This window comes from Bubalus bubalis, chromosome 9 (genome assembly GCF_019923935.1).
Source record: "Bubalus bubalis isolate 160015118507 breed Murrah chromosome 9, NDDB_SH_1, whole genome shotgun sequence".
In the NCBI taxonomy this organism is placed as follows: domain Eukaryota; kingdom Metazoa; phylum Chordata; class Mammalia; order Artiodactyla; family Bovidae; genus Bubalus; species Bubalus bubalis.
This window is the reverse complement of record NC_059165.1, coordinates 8,669,212-8,685,816: the sequence shown is the minus strand read 5'-3', so window position 1 is coordinate 8,685,816 and position 16,605 is coordinate 8,669,212. Positions and strand designations below refer to the sequence as shown.

The 16,605-nt window shown below is 34.7% G+C and overlaps 1 protein-coding gene across 14 annotated transcripts in view; it reads left to right on the top strand.

Annotated features, from left to right (window-relative positions):
- The window catches only part of PAM (peptidylglycine alpha-amidating monooxygenase), a 315,491-nt gene that overhangs the window by 234,593 nt on the left and 64,293 nt on the right, over window positions 1-16,605 (top strand). For all 14 annotated transcript variants that reach the window (XM_044947270.2, XM_025292177.3, XM_044947278.2 and 11 more), the window contains 7 exons: window positions 3,623-3,671; window positions 5,086-5,153; window positions 6,195-6,275; window positions 6,557-6,633; window positions 6,982-7,085; window positions 13,348-13,532; window positions 14,713-14,784. In XM_044947270.2, the coding sequence (XP_044803205.2) occupies window positions 3,623-3,671; window positions 5,086-5,153; window positions 6,195-6,275; window positions 6,557-6,633; window positions 6,982-7,085; window positions 13,348-13,532; window positions 14,713-14,784 (636 nt within the window). The remainder of the gene's footprint in view (window positions 1-3,622; window positions 3,672-5,085; window positions 5,154-6,194; window positions 6,276-6,556; window positions 6,634-6,981; window positions 7,086-13,347; window positions 13,533-14,712; window positions 14,785-16,605) is intronic.

Genomic DNA, 16,605 nt, shown 5'->3' with positions numbered 1-16,605 from the left:
TTGTGATAACTCTTAGCATGTTGCTCAACTAAAATATCATCATTAAAATATTTATCCATTACTAAGTTAAAGAATTTCCTCAAGTTACTCAGCTGGTCTTGTGATTGTTACTCCATGGATAAATACTGATATATATATATCTAAAGTGTGATGTTTCTATCTAAAGCATAAAGCATAATATCTAAACACTCATACACATAGGCACACATGCACACAGCAGTTTTTTTAGAATGCCTCATTTTTTGCTGACTCAGTGGATCAAATTCACAAGGTAAATTTGATGGAAACAAATTCTTTCATCCATGACTAAGGAACTCTATTTAGTGTGATTTTTTAAGTGTGTTTCTTCACCAGTTTTCCTTCTGTATATTTTGATTTCTGGAGCTTTTTGTTAAACAGGTAAGATTTTCACTTTGTATATTCACTAGCCTTCTAACCATATAAGATTTTGTTGTTGTTTAGTCCCTGAGTTGTGTCCCACTCTTTTCTGACCCAATGGACTGTAGCCCGCCAGGCTCCTGTGTCCATGGGATTTCCCAGGCAAGAATACTGGAGTGGGTTGCCATTTCCTGCTCTAGGGGATCTTCACAACCCAGAGATCAAACCCATGTCTCCTGCATTGGCAGGTGGATTCTTTACCACTGAGCTACCTAGGAAGCTCTATACAAGATGTACATTCTGTAAAACAAAACTTAAGAGTCTCGAGATTCAATTTTCCCTTAAGTCATTATAATACCTAAGTCAGAAGTTCAGTATATTTTTCTCCAGAATGTGTTGAGCTTCTCATATTACTACTTGAATTTTTAGCTGATTAGTTATTTGTGTGTAGTTACTTTGTGTGATATCCTTGACTGTCTTACAGAATATGGCATTGATTGATCACTTTTAAATCTCTGTAAGGAAGCAAATAGCAATTATATAGAAATTATTTAATTTGCTATCTTTTAATTTGGTGAAAATTTTGATGTGTGCTTAGAAAATATCTTCAAATTAAAAGTTATTTTTGACTTACTTTCATGCTTTTGAGTAAAAATCTACTGTTTAGACAATTCTAATCAAGAACTTTATCTAAGAGGATGATCAGTTACAGGCAATAGCTGGCATGTTACTGTTAATAACATTCCTACTACTTTTAATTTGGTGACATATTTCAGCTTTAATGATAAATTATTTAATAGTTGCCAAAATGTGTTAATTAACTTATTTATTTTTCTCACGGAGTTTTTTTGAAGTCGTGGTAAAGAATATTAGCCAAGTTGAACATCAAACTGTGATTAACTTGAATCTTTGAAAGCAAGAGTATAATATAAAACCAAGAAGACAGTTCTCATTGCGCTTAGAACCTTTTGCTTGGTTGGACATTAGGGGAGTGGGAGAAATTCTCACCTGGTATTATTAATTAAAATAAAAAATTACAAAACCCGACCATTCAGTAATTAATGAGTCATCTGTAAGTGCCAGGTAATGTGCTAGGTGGACACCTTCTATGATCCTGTCCTCCATTGCTTAAAATCTTCCAGCAGCTTCTTGGGAGACAGAAAATGAAACCCAGAATCTTAAGATACTCTGCACGGCCTAGGCAGTCTCCTGCCTCTCGGCCACGGTATCCTGCCTGGACCTCAGTAGGTAAAACAGCTACCCAGGGTCATATGATCCTGCTGAGTTCACGGCGTGATTTTATCATGTTTATGTGCTTGGTATTTTGTTTCTCCTTGTCCCTCCTACTCCATTTCCCTGTGTCTCCACTCCCACTAGAGCCGAAACACCATGAGAGCAGGAGATCTGGACCTGCTGCTTTTCACTGTATCCCAATTGTGAAGAATATAGCAAAGCTCAGTGAATATTCACTAAATGAACAGATGATTACCATTTCTCGAAATACCCTTAGACAATAGATAGTTTTTTATACTTAGATAGTTTTTTATACACAGGATGTTTTCTGAAAACAATTCAGCTATTTAGGTGAGTCTCTGGAGTGTAGAATTCATTTGGTATAAATGAATAATACACTTTCCACTATTCTCTTTTGATCAGTGGAGATACTTAGGTAATTCTGGGTGAATCCAATGGCTAATCATTTTGAAAGTAGTACAGAGTAGGTGTATCTACTAAGTCTCAGTCAGTGCACTTAGGAAAACTTGTTCTCAACAATAAACAATTTTAATAAATTAAACAATAATATTCAAATCCCCTTTCTATATCTAAAGCATAGGCAAAAATTAAGATAAACCTGTTGTATTCATTCTTTTGTTTATTACTGTTTTCTCATCTATTTAAAACTCAGTTGAAATTTTTTAAAAAAGAATTCAATGAAATTATTATGAAAATAGGATCTCACTGAAATTGATTTAGGAGAGTGGACAAAGTCTCTTTGTAAATTGACACTAATGTGATGTTAAATGAAAAATTAAATATATAATGTTCATCATTGCATTTATTTCTGTACTATTTTTGTGAAGATCAAGCTTAATACGATACAGTGAAGTTTCCTTTGTGTTTTACTACTGAAGTATTAAACATGACTTTTTATACTTTGTCTAAACTTTATCTATGGTAAATCAACATGTCTATGTTACTAGTTAAGTTACCTGTTATTGTACATTTTTATGTGAGGTTACCTTGGCTTTTCTTATGAGAATTACAGATGAAAGGAAAATATTTTCTTAAAAAAATTATATGCTGTTATTAGTATACTTCACTTCCTAATTTCTAATATAAATCTATCATTCTTGTACACACTCAATAGTTATATTAAAATCAACTCAAAGTTGAGATATAAGGTTTTATAATTCCTTAGAACAAAATGCTTAGAAAGAATTTAACATATACAGGAATGAAAGGAATGAGTAAGTCTGAGTTACTATTCATGGTGTCTGTGGTTAAAGATCAGCAAATTCAAAAGAGATAAGAATTTGGATGGGTGATTTTCATTTCTGTCTTCTTTCTACCTGAGAAAGACAAAGGAAGAAAGAAGACAGAGGATGTGTAAGAGGTCTCTGAAATGTCCTTGGCAAAGGTACAGAGATACTCAAACACTTTCCACTGAAGTTAGAGTATAAGAAGAATGAACATCAGGTTCCTATTTAGAAGGCAGGATTGAGTGAGGCTTAGAAACCAAGTAAGGTGATTCCTATACATAAATTTGACACATTACAGACTAAAAAATGGTAATACCTTGAAAGCCCAAATTATGGACTAATTCAGTTTTTGAAAAGTAGAAAAGCTAATTAACTCTTTGGATCCCAGTAGAACAAAACCAATTCAGTTCATGAGCTTTTCTGGATGTTTCAACAATACAGATAGTTTATAGAGAGTGGGCATAGTTTTCTTTTGTGAGCTTATGACTAGAATTTTAGTGTGTCTGCTAGGAAGCAGATAACCAGTCAGTTTGATGAGTCAAGAAAAAGCTACAGACTACTTGAAATGATAGTTCTCTTGTTGCTCTGTGATACATTGGAATTAAATGGATTTTATGAGTATGAAAGTACTCTGTAAACTGTAAAACACCATACAAGCGAAATATATAGGGTTTTTAAATTTAGTATTGAGTTATTAATTAACATTTTTAGTTTGAAATTCGTTATTCATATTTAAAATGTGTATTTTCTGTGTGTATTTTCAGATAATCACAAGGACTGCTCTGGTGTTTCCTTACACCTCACACGCCTGCCGTAAGTACCTCGGTTATCCTAGCTGAGTGACAGCTTTTAAGATCTTCAAGAGCTAAAAAGTGGGAAATCCACTATGCTAGTTATCTACTCCTGTATAACAAATTATTCTAAATGTAGTGGCTTAAAACAGCAAGCATTTATTGTCCCGGTTGCCTGTGGCTAAGGAATTTGGGCACAGCTTAGCTGGGTGCTGGTTGTCTGACACAAAGGCCACAGTGAGAATCTCAGCCAGGGTCTCAGCCATCTGGAGACTCGACCGGGGTGGATTCGCTTGCAGGCTCTCTCACGCAGCTGTTGACAGGATTCGGTTCCTTGCTGGCCATGGGCTGGAGGACGCCTCGTTTCCTCCTCATGTGGGCTGTAAACAGGGCAGCTCCCAACATGGCGCTGCTGTCTGCCTCTCACCATCAGCAAGGAAGAACACAAGAGGGTGTCCAAGGTGGAAGCCAGAGCACTTCTGTATCCTCATCTCAGAAGTTACGAATGTGTGTCCAATAGGTCGAGAAAGTGGTGACCACAGGTCTTTCTACTCTGAATCCAGTGGACAAAATAAAAATTATTGTTGCTATATTCTGTTTGTTAGAGATAACAAATTACTGGGTCGGGTTACTCGGTCCAGCCTGCATGAAGGGAAGACGATTGAACAAGGGCAAGGATGTCAGAGCTGTGGGTCATTGGGAGCTGTATCGTTCAGGGTCCTCCAGGGAAAGTGAACCAATAGAATGTATAATTCCTTCCTCTTTCGAGGACCTCAGTCTTTTCTCTTAAGACACTCATCCACATTTTGGACCATAATCTGCTTTACCCAAAGTCAGTGGTTTAAATATTAATTACATCTTCACAAATACCTTTATAACAACATCTGGGCAGAATGCTTGACCAAATATCTTGGCACTACAGCCTAGCTGACTTGACATATAACCACTTGACATATTAACCACTACAGGAGCCATTTAGAGATTGGGCTTCCCAGATGGCACTAATGGTAAAGAACTCCCCTGGCCAATGTAGGAGACTTATGAGATGCCAGTTCTACCCCTGGGTCAGGAAGATCCTCTGGAGGAGAGTATGGCCACCCATCCAGTATTCTTGCCTGGAGAATCTCATGGACAGAGGAGCCTGGCAGGCTACAGTCCATAGGGTCACAAAGATCAGACACAACTGAACTGACTTAGCACACACGCACATGTAGAAACATTTACCATGCCACGAAAATGTGTATTCAGCTATTTGCCCAAGAAAATAAGTTATTCTCAGGAAAAATATATATATTCTACCTCATTCCCCATATATTAGTTTAATTTCCACATGAATCGTATTTTATAGGTCAATGCATTGAAGTATACCTTATTTTTCCAAGGCAGTTGTTTTGACGTTTTCCAATAGTTGAAACGAATGTTATTATTTTGTGCAGACAGCCTTTAATTGCTGGCATGTACCTTATGATGTCTGTTGACACTGTTATACCACCAGGAGGGAAAGGTGAGTAATGATCTTTTGGAATTTACCATTACCTCATTACCTAATCTTTAAGGATGGATTTACAGAACATCTTTTATAAACACTTGAAATGACCAATATTTTTGAGTCCCTGAAAAATAAACCAGTTCTTTATTATCCTCAGAGTTAAAATAGGTTTTTGTGTTATTCCAAGCCAGCAGTTTATTATATTCCAGTTTTATGCCAAGAATTGGGGTCCATAGGGAGATAGTGAGTGATATAAATTTAAATATAATTCTTGAGTATTTTACAAATAAATCATCCATTCTTCAGATGCCAAAAAAAATTCTTATCATACAGTGACATAAACTTATAGAGGATATCAGATTAAGAATCAAAAGCTAGCAAATCCAGTCTGAACATAGATTTGTAAAATGGATATAATATCTGATTTCTCCTAAATTTTCAAAAAAAAAGAACTATTAGAATGAGTATAATATTATTTATTGCTGTAAATATCTTATCCTTTGGTGGGAGTGTCATATTATTCATTTGTTCTTACTGGGGATCTGTTAAAGTTAATAAGTATGATCTTGTTACTTTTCACTGTCTAATTTTAAAAAGGCATTTATTGAAAACTCAACTATGTGTTAGTCTATAAGGAAAGAAAAGTATATGAAATGTTTCCTTCTCAACAGGAACTGTCAATCTCATTATCTTAGGTATTTGAAATAAATTTTCAAAAATCCTTCTGTTCTAAAAATAAAAACCAATATTTAAGCTTTTTCAGCTGCACAAATTTCACAATGAAGGTATCAAATTAAGCCTGGGTTTTCACTGACAATGTATGTTGATTTGACTCTAGTCATTTTATGAGTGAAACAGAATATAAAGGATTCTTAACTCATTTTAGTAAGAAGCTGGCCCATAATTAGTGCTTAATACCTCTGAGTACATGAGTTTGTGTATACTCAAAAACCCCATGCTTAACTGCTTGTGGATACTCTGTACATACTTTTAGTCAAGAATAATGTTATTTTCCAGTTGAATAATGACTTTTTTCTGTGTTTTCATTTCTAACAGTGGTGAATTCTGATATTTCATGCCATTACAAAAAGTATCCAATGCATGTCTTTGCCTACAGAGTTCACACTCACCATTTAGGTAAGAACTTTACATATTAAATGATATGCCACTGAGCTTGCTAATGCTGTAAATGTAAACTGTAGATTATATCTGACCTGAAATCTGTTTTATCTGTTTCAGTGGAAGAGGTTTTGTGCAGTATCTTAAAATTCTGCATGTGTTTTCATCATATTGTTTTCATTAAAATGCTGAACATTTGTGTTTCTGAAAATATTTATATTTTATTTTGCAATAAGAAAACAAATAATGCCTTTTATCTTTTTAATACCCTATACAATTATAATTTGTGTTCATTACAGGCAAAGTAGTCAGTGGATACAGAGTAAGAAATGGACAGTGGACCCTGATTGGACGCCAAAGCCCCCAACTGCCGCAGGTGTGTGGAATCTAGTACAATTTTGAGAGAAAAAAATATTAATCAGCAGGTGGTAATTTATAAAGCCCTTATAGAGCCCTTGTGAATTTCTCTAGAATCTAAAAATCTCTAAATCTACCTTTACTCTATGTCTAAGCTGTGTTTAACTTTTTTTTTTTTTTTACTGTTTCCAATTTGATGGGTTCCTTATCAGTTCTCTGAGTATTTCTAAGCAGGGTGGTGAAGTGTGTCTGTGCTGTGTGTGTATTCATCCTCTCACCCCAGGGTACCCAGGCCTCACGTTACTATGCATGAGCTTCTGGGTGTTGTTGATGATTTTGGTGAATCGCTGCATTTGTCTCTTGTCAGGCCTTCTACCCGGTAGAGCGCCCAGTGGATGTGAGTTTTGGTGACATCCTGGCAGCGAGATGTGTGTTCACTGGGGAAGGGAGGACAGAAGTCACACACATTGGGTATGACTCCACAGATTCCATTATTTAAAAATACTTTATTAGGACGCGGCGTGGTTATAAGTGACAGTTACCTTCATGAATGAATGGCATGTTTTTCCCTATGATAAACAATTACAACAAACCCTAGCATTTTACGCTTTTAGGACTGACTGAGTTGGTCAAACTGCAGAACATGTGCTTAGTGTTTCATAATTCCTATCTTCCTGCTTATTCAAGACCTTTAGGATCACACCTCTGCATATTACAGTTGCCACAGGAGTGTGTATTACCTCCTGTACATCTTAATAAAGAAAAATGTAATGATTATAATTTTTTTCTCAAGTATCCTTTTGCCCTATGCTCAAATTTAGGGGAGTATATAGGTTCTGCATATAATGGTGGCCATTAATTACTCAGAACCAGGGTTTTTTTTCCTACCTGTTAAAACCTTTATGTATTCATTATGAGAATGTTCAACTTTTAGGTAAGCTTCAAAATACTGAGCTGCTTTGAAATAAGTATATTTTATAACACCAAGTACATTTTTCAAAGCACTATGAACTCTTTCAAAAAGGGTTTGCCTAAATTAAAAATGAAAGATAAAGTCTCTTATCATGTTTTTTGGTTAGAAAAGAACCAAGGAGCCTCCTTTCCATTTTAAACTAGGTTATAAAATATTTACTGACACCACCTAGAAGATGGAGCTTTAAACCATTTATCTTTTGATCAAAGAGGAGTTACAGAGAGTAGACATCTGAAAATACGCATTAGATGCACAGATGATCCTTATGATGACAACGCGAGCTGTGGGACACAGAAAAGGTACTAAGGCAGGTGAATGAAGAAAAAAAGCATTTGAGATGGTAGAATAGGATCTTTTTTATGTCAGCCTAAAAGGGTTTTTTATTAATAAGCATCAATTTTGAGACTAATGATAAATAGAAAAAAGTTATCGATTTATATTAAACAAGGAAATTTTAACAGACTTGCTTTTAGATGAATTTGCTAAATTTAAGACAGAGATGTGAGGAAAGCAGTACAATTACTGAGTTGCATAAAATGGTAACAAAAGGATTGACAAAGTCGATATAATTAGATTTGAAAAAGTCTAATCATTCACTTTACTAACAATCTTTAAATATATGAAGTGTAGTGTCTCTGGAACTTTATTTAAATGCCATTTGCTATTTTATTAACCTTTGAAATAAACAAAGGAGTAAAACAAGTCCCTTTCAACACATTCTTTGTATTAGTTTTCAAGTTCAAGTGTGAAATAAGTAGAATTTTTTTTTTTTTTTTTTTTTTTGCTTAGAGGTATCTTTACAATGTGGGAGGGTTTGTAACTTCCCCCAGATTCTATCTTTTGAGTATCCTCTGTGTAGCAATATCAGCCATGGAAATTAATGACTTGTTATGGTACCAGGATGAGAGGCCAAAGTGATCTCTAGGGGCCTCTTTCAGTTTCATGAGTCCGAAATAATTCTAGTCTTTTTTTAAAATGTGCATTTTGCTTTAAAATAATACCCTAAAATGACTATACCAATCTATCTTTTTGTAAATGTCTTGTGGGCTAAAGGAAACGCCACTTTGTAATATAAATGAAGTAGAAAGAAATTATAGGAAATTAACTTATGGGTCAATCTGAATTGGGTCAATTCTGAATATTTAATTTATACTAAGAAAGCAGGAAATTTTGGATAAATTTAAATATGAATTAAATCCTCATAATAATGCATAGCATTCCTATAGCACTTAGTATGCTTTTCAGTAATAACAACAATGCATCCATTTTGTAAAATAAAGAATACCACCTCCATAGGGTACTATAGTATCACAATTGAGAATGTAACCAATAAAAAGAGAAAACTATTTATGATGTATTTTAAATTAAACATGTGTTCTGTGTGCTCAGTCATATCCAACTGTTTGCGACCTCATGAACTGTATGTAGCCCACCAAGCTTCTGTGTCCATGGAATTTTTCAGACAAGCATACTAGAGCAGGTTGCCATTTCCTACTCCAGGGGATCTTCTCAACCTAAGGATCGAACCCACGTCTCTTGCATCTCCTGCATTGGCAGGTGGATTCTTTACCACTGGACCCCTTGGGAAGCCCATTTTAAGTAAATGATACTCTGTAAATCTCTCTCTCTTCTCTGTTCCCATCTAACCCCCAGCCCACATACACAAACATCATTCCCACTGGCACTGGTTTGCGCCCTGAGCCTAAAGCCTAACTTCAACGCAAGTCTCACTTATCCAGAGGTCTTATGGGGCCAGAAGATGTCCCCTCCATGCGCTGGAAGAGCAGTGCGCTCCCGGTTTTAACCTGCTTGTTCTGTAGCCACCTGGAAACTAGGTTTACAGGAAAATTGTACCATCAGTGGCCTTACCAGTAAGATTTTCAGTTGAGTGATTCTTCTGCCCGGTCCTACTTTAACTCTGCATTAAGCTAGAAATTTTGGAACTGGAGAAAGCTTAGGTAGAACAATCAGAGTTAACTAATAAGAAATAGTTTAAAAATTCGGGACAGTTTTTAACCAGAGGTTCAACTCAAAATACAACCATTAGAAACAAGTGAATTTAAGACAAAATATATCAATAAACTTAATGATAACATTTTAACCCAGATACATATTTCTTTTTAAATATTAAATATGAGTAATATATCTTAGGCAAATTTCTCTAATGTATATATTAACAATATAGTACTAATTAACCTACACAGAAGCAATATTTTGTGCCTGACACTGCATTGTATATTTTATATTCAACATGAGGCTTCTCTTAGTTCATTTCAAATGTTTAGTCAAGTTTAAACATCCAAAACAGGAATTTAATTGAGTGAGCCAAATAAGCTAATTAAGTCAGCTAATCTGCCTAAAAGTATGTATGCTAAAATTTAGAATTAATTCTTGATAATTGGTAGGTAATATTTACCAATTTGATCAATTTTGTTGGTCATATGTTTCATTTGGAAACAGTTATTTCATATACATTTGAGAAGGTCTAATAAATATTTGTAGTTACCAAGCACAACACTTTAATCAGCATTTAAAGTATATTGTATGCAAATAAAGTTATATGGTCAATAGCCCCTTAATGTACAAGTTTTAGGGCTTCCCAGGTGGTGCTAGTGGTAAAGAATCTGTCTGCCAGTGCAGGAGACAAGAGAGATATGCGTTGGCTCCCTGGGTCAGGAAGATCCCCTGGAGAAGGAAATGGCAACCCGCTCCAGTATTTTTGCCTGGAAAATCCCATGGACAGAGGAGCCTGGTGGGCTACAATCCACAGGTCACAAAGCGTCAAACACGACTGAGCCCACATGTATTCATAGTAGTGTACAAGTTTTAAAGCACCAGTAAACCTTTTAAGAAACAATTCAGAGCTTTGCAAAATAACTTCTTTAAAGTTTTCATATTTCTTTCCAAAATGAGTCTTTTACCATCATTGGCTGCTTTTAAGTCTAGCATGACACGTGAAGATACACGTAGGGCTAGGGATGAGGGAATCGCCAGAGTGGTGTATCACTGTCTGAAATGTAGTCACGGTGTTCTACAGTATTTGGGTTTTTATAAAGGATGCATTTCAGAATACTTGGTACTTTCTTAAATGTCTACTACATATCTTTATAATATGAAATGATATATTTTTATAAAACCCTGATAGATGGATAGATGAAAGAGAAACAGACATAAATATTTATGAGAAATGCTGTAAATTGTTCATTGTATTGACCTGACTTGGCAGTATAATATATGGGGTAACAGGTTATGCTACCTGTAATAAATTATAGGCATCTGTTAAGACAAATGACTTATTCTTCATTCAACAGATAGTTATTGAGGACCTACTATTTTCAGGCTAACCACACGCTGTCAGAATTAAAGCTAGCTGGTGTAAAAGAAGTAATTGTCATGTACGCACCTTATTATGCATGAAGAGGAGAGAAAAGCAGCCCTGTAGTTTGGGGATCTAGGTGATACCAGCCGTCATCATTTCAGGAAATCAACAGTGATGATAGGGACTGTTGAAAGGGCCATTTGGTGGGGCCAGAGGAGCACTCAGAACACGGGCCTCCTCCACTGTGGAGGAGGAGGAGGTTGACAGAGTCGAATTGCATATGTTATTCTCTATGGAAAAGAAGGTGGATGTGTTACAGTTCTTCCTTAGGAACGTAGAAAGCAACTTGGTTTAAAGTCAGATCTTTTGAGTGGAAGAAAGATGAATGTTGAATAATATAGGCAAACTGTATTGGCTGATACTAAGGATCATTTGAATCCTAACATGTTTGAGATATGATAGTTTCTCGGATTGGAGCTCAAAGTTCCTTTGACTACAAGTTCAATTATTGATGGAAAGAAAGAAAGTATGGCTTTTCTTTGCCTTCAGCTGTTTAATGGAATTTTCTTTGTGAAGATTCTTATTTAATCAGCTCAATACTGTATCATAGAGTTAATGCCTCAAATGAGCTATATTTGGTGAACTGATGAGGTGGTTTCACAAAATCACACGTGTTTAGAGATGAACATGGGCATGACATTCCCAAGAGGATAAAATATATAAGGATCTTTCCATGGGTTAATTGCAAGTTTCATTTATTATTATATAAACCTATTCAGTTTTTTCCTTTCCCTAATTTGGGAAGGTTTCATTTCGCTTTCCTGCTCTGCACCATGATTTCAGGGTTTTCTGAACCAGGGCCACATCTTAAATTCCTTTCCCCTCATTTCTCTGTCTTAGTCTGTGTACCCTTTTCCTCATGTTGAATGGGGGAGGGCAGATAATATAGTGAGAGGCTCCAGCTTATTACTTTGGCTCCAGCCCTTCCTTTTATAGCACATAATTTTCTGACCAACTCCTAAGCTGCTTAAATATAATTCTTAGCAATGGTGTTTTGACACATGAAGATACGTGTAGGGAACAGGTGTTTGTTTGGGATTGCACGTCACCGTTTGCTTATATTTCATGGGAGACGCATTTACCCTGACAGGTATCAGATTCTGAGGGTGAAAAGCCAAATTATTTTCAAAGCATAAACAGAGCTTCCCATGACCATTCCTGTGGTGTCTCAGGGGCTCTCCATTTTCAGACCTTAGAGAAACCACATCCCTGTTTGGGAAAGATTTTTCTTCTTCTTTTTTTTCCTTCCCTTGCTGATGTCATTACTGTTGCTATGGAGAGGAAATAAGTGCTGCGTGACATTGCTGGAAAAGTCAACACTGACGTGTTTCTGTACAGCAAATAGTCCATTTCAGAGCTTGCTTTTTATTAGCAGAGGCTTGCTAAAAATTGTCAGAACCAGTACCAAAAAGGAAATGTTCCTTTGCTGGAACCATCTTGGTTTATAAAAGTTTTGCGATGGTGTACCTAAACATTTCCTTCCGAATAATAGAAAAGAGTATGAAACACATAATAACCCATGTGAATTGAGGAAGAATAAAACATGTTTTATAAACTATTAGGCATGATTTATATTATTTGAAACGTTTTTTCTTGGAAATGACCACCCCACTGTTTAAAAATCTATTTTTAACCTTGAGTTATTCAGTTGTCCAGCACTACCCCATTCATATCTGAGCTCTTAGAAGAGATTAGGCCTGGTTTCACTTTGTATCATTCCTCAGGCATTCCTTTCTTCCCTGCTATAGAAATCAAGGTACCAAGACAGATATCAGAGATACGTTTATGATGTCCTAGTATCAACACACGATTCTTGGTTCATCTCACCCTCAGGAACAAGGCAGTAACCAAAAGCGAGATCCCAGACTCTCGTGGTTAAATGGAAAAAGCCATTTTCATATAAGCTTGTAAATAATATGTGATATTTCTGTTGAACTGTTCTGAATTTTATTGTTATAAGTAAATAAATTTTCCCATGAGAAAAATACTTTGCTTTATCAGTGAGTTTTAACAAATAGAAGAAGGACTAAAAAACAAAAGGATTTAGAAGAGAAAAGAAAGCCTCTCGTTGCAACTAAAATGTCATTTCCATCTGTAGTATTTGGTGGTATCCATGGAGTGACTGTGAAAGGATACTCTATTTTTAAGTGGAAAAATGCCATTGACAGTATGCTCTTAATGTTGAAAACTGTGATGGGTTTTAATGAAAGCTATAAAATAAATGCACAATATGTCCACCTTTGAGTCTACTGTTGGCAGATTGACCAGTTGCATTTTTCTTGCATGAAGAACGTGTTTTATGTGAATGACTAATCTGTCGTGTCTGTGGGGTTTTTTTTGTTTGGTTGGTTGTTTTCTTTCTGTTTTGTTTTTGCCTGCAGTGGCACGTCTAGTGATGAAATGTGCAACCTATACATTATGTATTACATGGAAGCCAAGCATGCAGTTTCTTTCATGACCTGTACACAGAATGTAGCTCCGGATATATTCAGAACCATACCACCAGAGGCCAATATTCCAATTCCTGTGAAATCCGAGATGGTTATGATGCATGGACATCACAAAGGTAAAACTGATGCTTAATTTAAAGCAACATATGTGTTTATGTTTTTCATTTTCTTATGTGTTTTGCTTGACTGTATGATTAATAGTTCAAATCATCTTCCTCCTGTCAGGCAGTTGCACGTGTTCACGTAATCTGATTCTCTCTTTTCCCCCTTTTCTCCTCTCTCTCCCCTCCTGACATGTCCCTATCAAAACAGTTAAAATGAAAACTCTCAACTGGTGATGAAACAGATTCGTTTGGGACCAAGTCTGTAAATAAAGATCTTTCTTCATATAGTTCGTGTTTCTAGTTTCCTCATTTCATTCTTCCCATAACCAGTAATGAATTATACAATTTATGAATTTATATACCATGTTCTAAAGAGCGCCACTGTTTGTAAATGGAAATGGTTATCATCTCTGATCATACCTTACATTATCTGTTTAATGAGTCTCTTCAAGCTAAGAACAATTCTTGATTTATGAGGCATTACTAGCCTTAGTCTTTTTGAGCACCTTCTCAGAATTGTTCTTTAACTTACTGTTCATCTACAAAATGGTCATGATTGTCATTTCTTCAGTTTAAAATTGCAAAACCCATACTTTTTTATTGGATGAAGTATGATGAGACTTGACTGAGTATTACAAGTTCAGTCTTAATGCCAGAAAAACTTCTTATTTCTTTCTACAGGAAATTTTATAAAAGAAGTTAACATAGCAAGCAGGTCATTTATTAAAATTCCAATATATTTTAAAAACACAAGTTCGGTCTTAATGCCAGAAAAACTTATTTCTTTCTACAGGAAATTTTATAAAAGAAGTTAACATAGCAAGCAGGTCATTTATTAAAATTCCAATATATTTTAAAAATGTACTTTTAAATGTTCTGAAAATATCCTAAGTTCAATTTAGAAAATAATACAAGCAGTTTTATTAGTGCATCTTCAAAATTCTATATCATGTCTATATCACTGCAATGGTAGTTGACTCAGGTGTTAAGCCAGAGTCCAGTGCTTGGTAGTCATGATAGAGTTTTTGTGAATCAGGAGGGCATTTCTACCATATGAATTCTTAATACTATTGTTTTTATGAAACCCAGGATCCTGAAAATATTTTTATGTTGATAGTATATTTCCAAAAAACTATTTACAGTGTGTGATATATACTGCAAATTTACTCTCAGCTCTTTTGATGCCTTCTAGAAACAGAGAACAAAGACAAGACTTCTTTACTACAGCAGCCCAAACGAGAAGAAGAAGGAGTGTTAGAACAGGGTATGTATGCTTCCTGCTATAACTAGGCATATAAAAGTATTCACTATCCAAATAGGCAAACGAAATTTAAAGCTATTGAGATATTTTAGATCTTTCTTTATCAGCCTAATGCATCCATATTACTGATTTTATATAATGTATAATAATTCAGGAGAAAATAATCAACTGTTACACTTTGGCTTTGACAATTCATTAATGTAATTTAGTTCCATTAAATTTTTCTGTCTTTGTTTTATCTTATTTAATATTGTCACTTTTATATAGAGTACAATAAGTACAAATATAATCATTAGAAACAATTGGTGGGCTGCTTTTGAAACCTTATGACCTTTAACATTTAAATACTTCTACATTTTGTATGGTGTGTTCATTTGCTATATTTGAGGTTCAAGAAAAAAAGAAATTGAGTTAAACCCTATCTTGCCTCTCTTTTAAGTCATTCTTCTCTGCCAGGTAAGGTAGGAGGGATTATCATCTTAAGCAATTGTTGTTTTGTGTTAAGTTGCCATCTGATGAGTTAAGAAGGCTCCATTCTTCCTCTGTTCTATTTACTTAAAGTGGTAATATTTGATGTTGTTAAGTTGTATACTGCATGTGCTGGCACTGAAAATTTATTCTCTCGAATCTTGCTTTCTTGCAGTTGTTTAGAAGATAGTAGGCTGAAGTATGTTATCAAGTCGTTTTTGGCCTAGATGTAATATATTTTAAAACATTAATTTAATGTTAATGCAAACACACTTCTAATGACAATATAAAGTATACAGGAAACAGGATTTTTCTATTAGCAGTTATAGAAATCTGTGACTCTTTGGATATTGAGAACCTCTATAGGAATTATTCAAAATGTATTTTATTAGGTCTAGGTCAAAGATACACTTATAACAAATGCACTATATGCTAATAATATTACACAAATAGCATTCACGAAATTAAAAACAGGCTTTTTAAAGAAAAAAATGCATTCTGAAAGGGGGGTAGGGTAAACTGTAACTTAAAAGTTTTGAAATTATACAGAGTATGTTCCATAACATCTCATTCTAGCAAAGTGACCTAAAAACTTAGCTCAAAGTTGTTTCAATACAAAATACTATTTTGTATTAAATTAAAAAAAGGAGATGACTTTATACTAAATAATTTATGGTAAATGGTTCATACTGAACTATTGAGTATGACTTAAAATAACCAAGTTTATCAATGCTGTGTATATATTTTGTACGGAAATCAATAATTATAGCCTAAACATAGTAGCTTTAAGTGTTTAACTGTCCAGAAATTTAATCAGACTTAAAATGAATTATTTTGATATTGCACACACTGTTTGAACTGTATGTCTTTGAAAGAATTGGAGTCATCTTAGAACACATTTCCAAACAGCAACATATGTGGTATAGTAAGGAATGAGACTCCCATTTAGTCCCTTCAGCTTGTAAAATATTTCAGTGGAAACTGAGGCTGGACTGTGTTTTCTTTTTGAAGTTGAGTTGATCAAGGAAGGCTTTGAAACCTCTGAAAGATTAGAAACCTAGAGGTCTTATTAGCAGAGTAACCTTAAATATTAGATTTAACCAGTTCTTTTCAAACAATAAGATTTCAGGAGGTGCCATATATACCTAAAAACCAAATGCTATGATATACTTTTATATATTGCTGTTTGTTTACCCTTTTGTGTTTAATAGCATATACATGTAATATTAAGAAGTTTAAATATATGCTTATATATTTATATTGGGCTATATACCCAGTATAGTCTTAATGGTTTCAGAGAAGAATTCTAAGGATACATAAATTATTTTCCTGTAGTTGCCATTTTATTCTACTTAT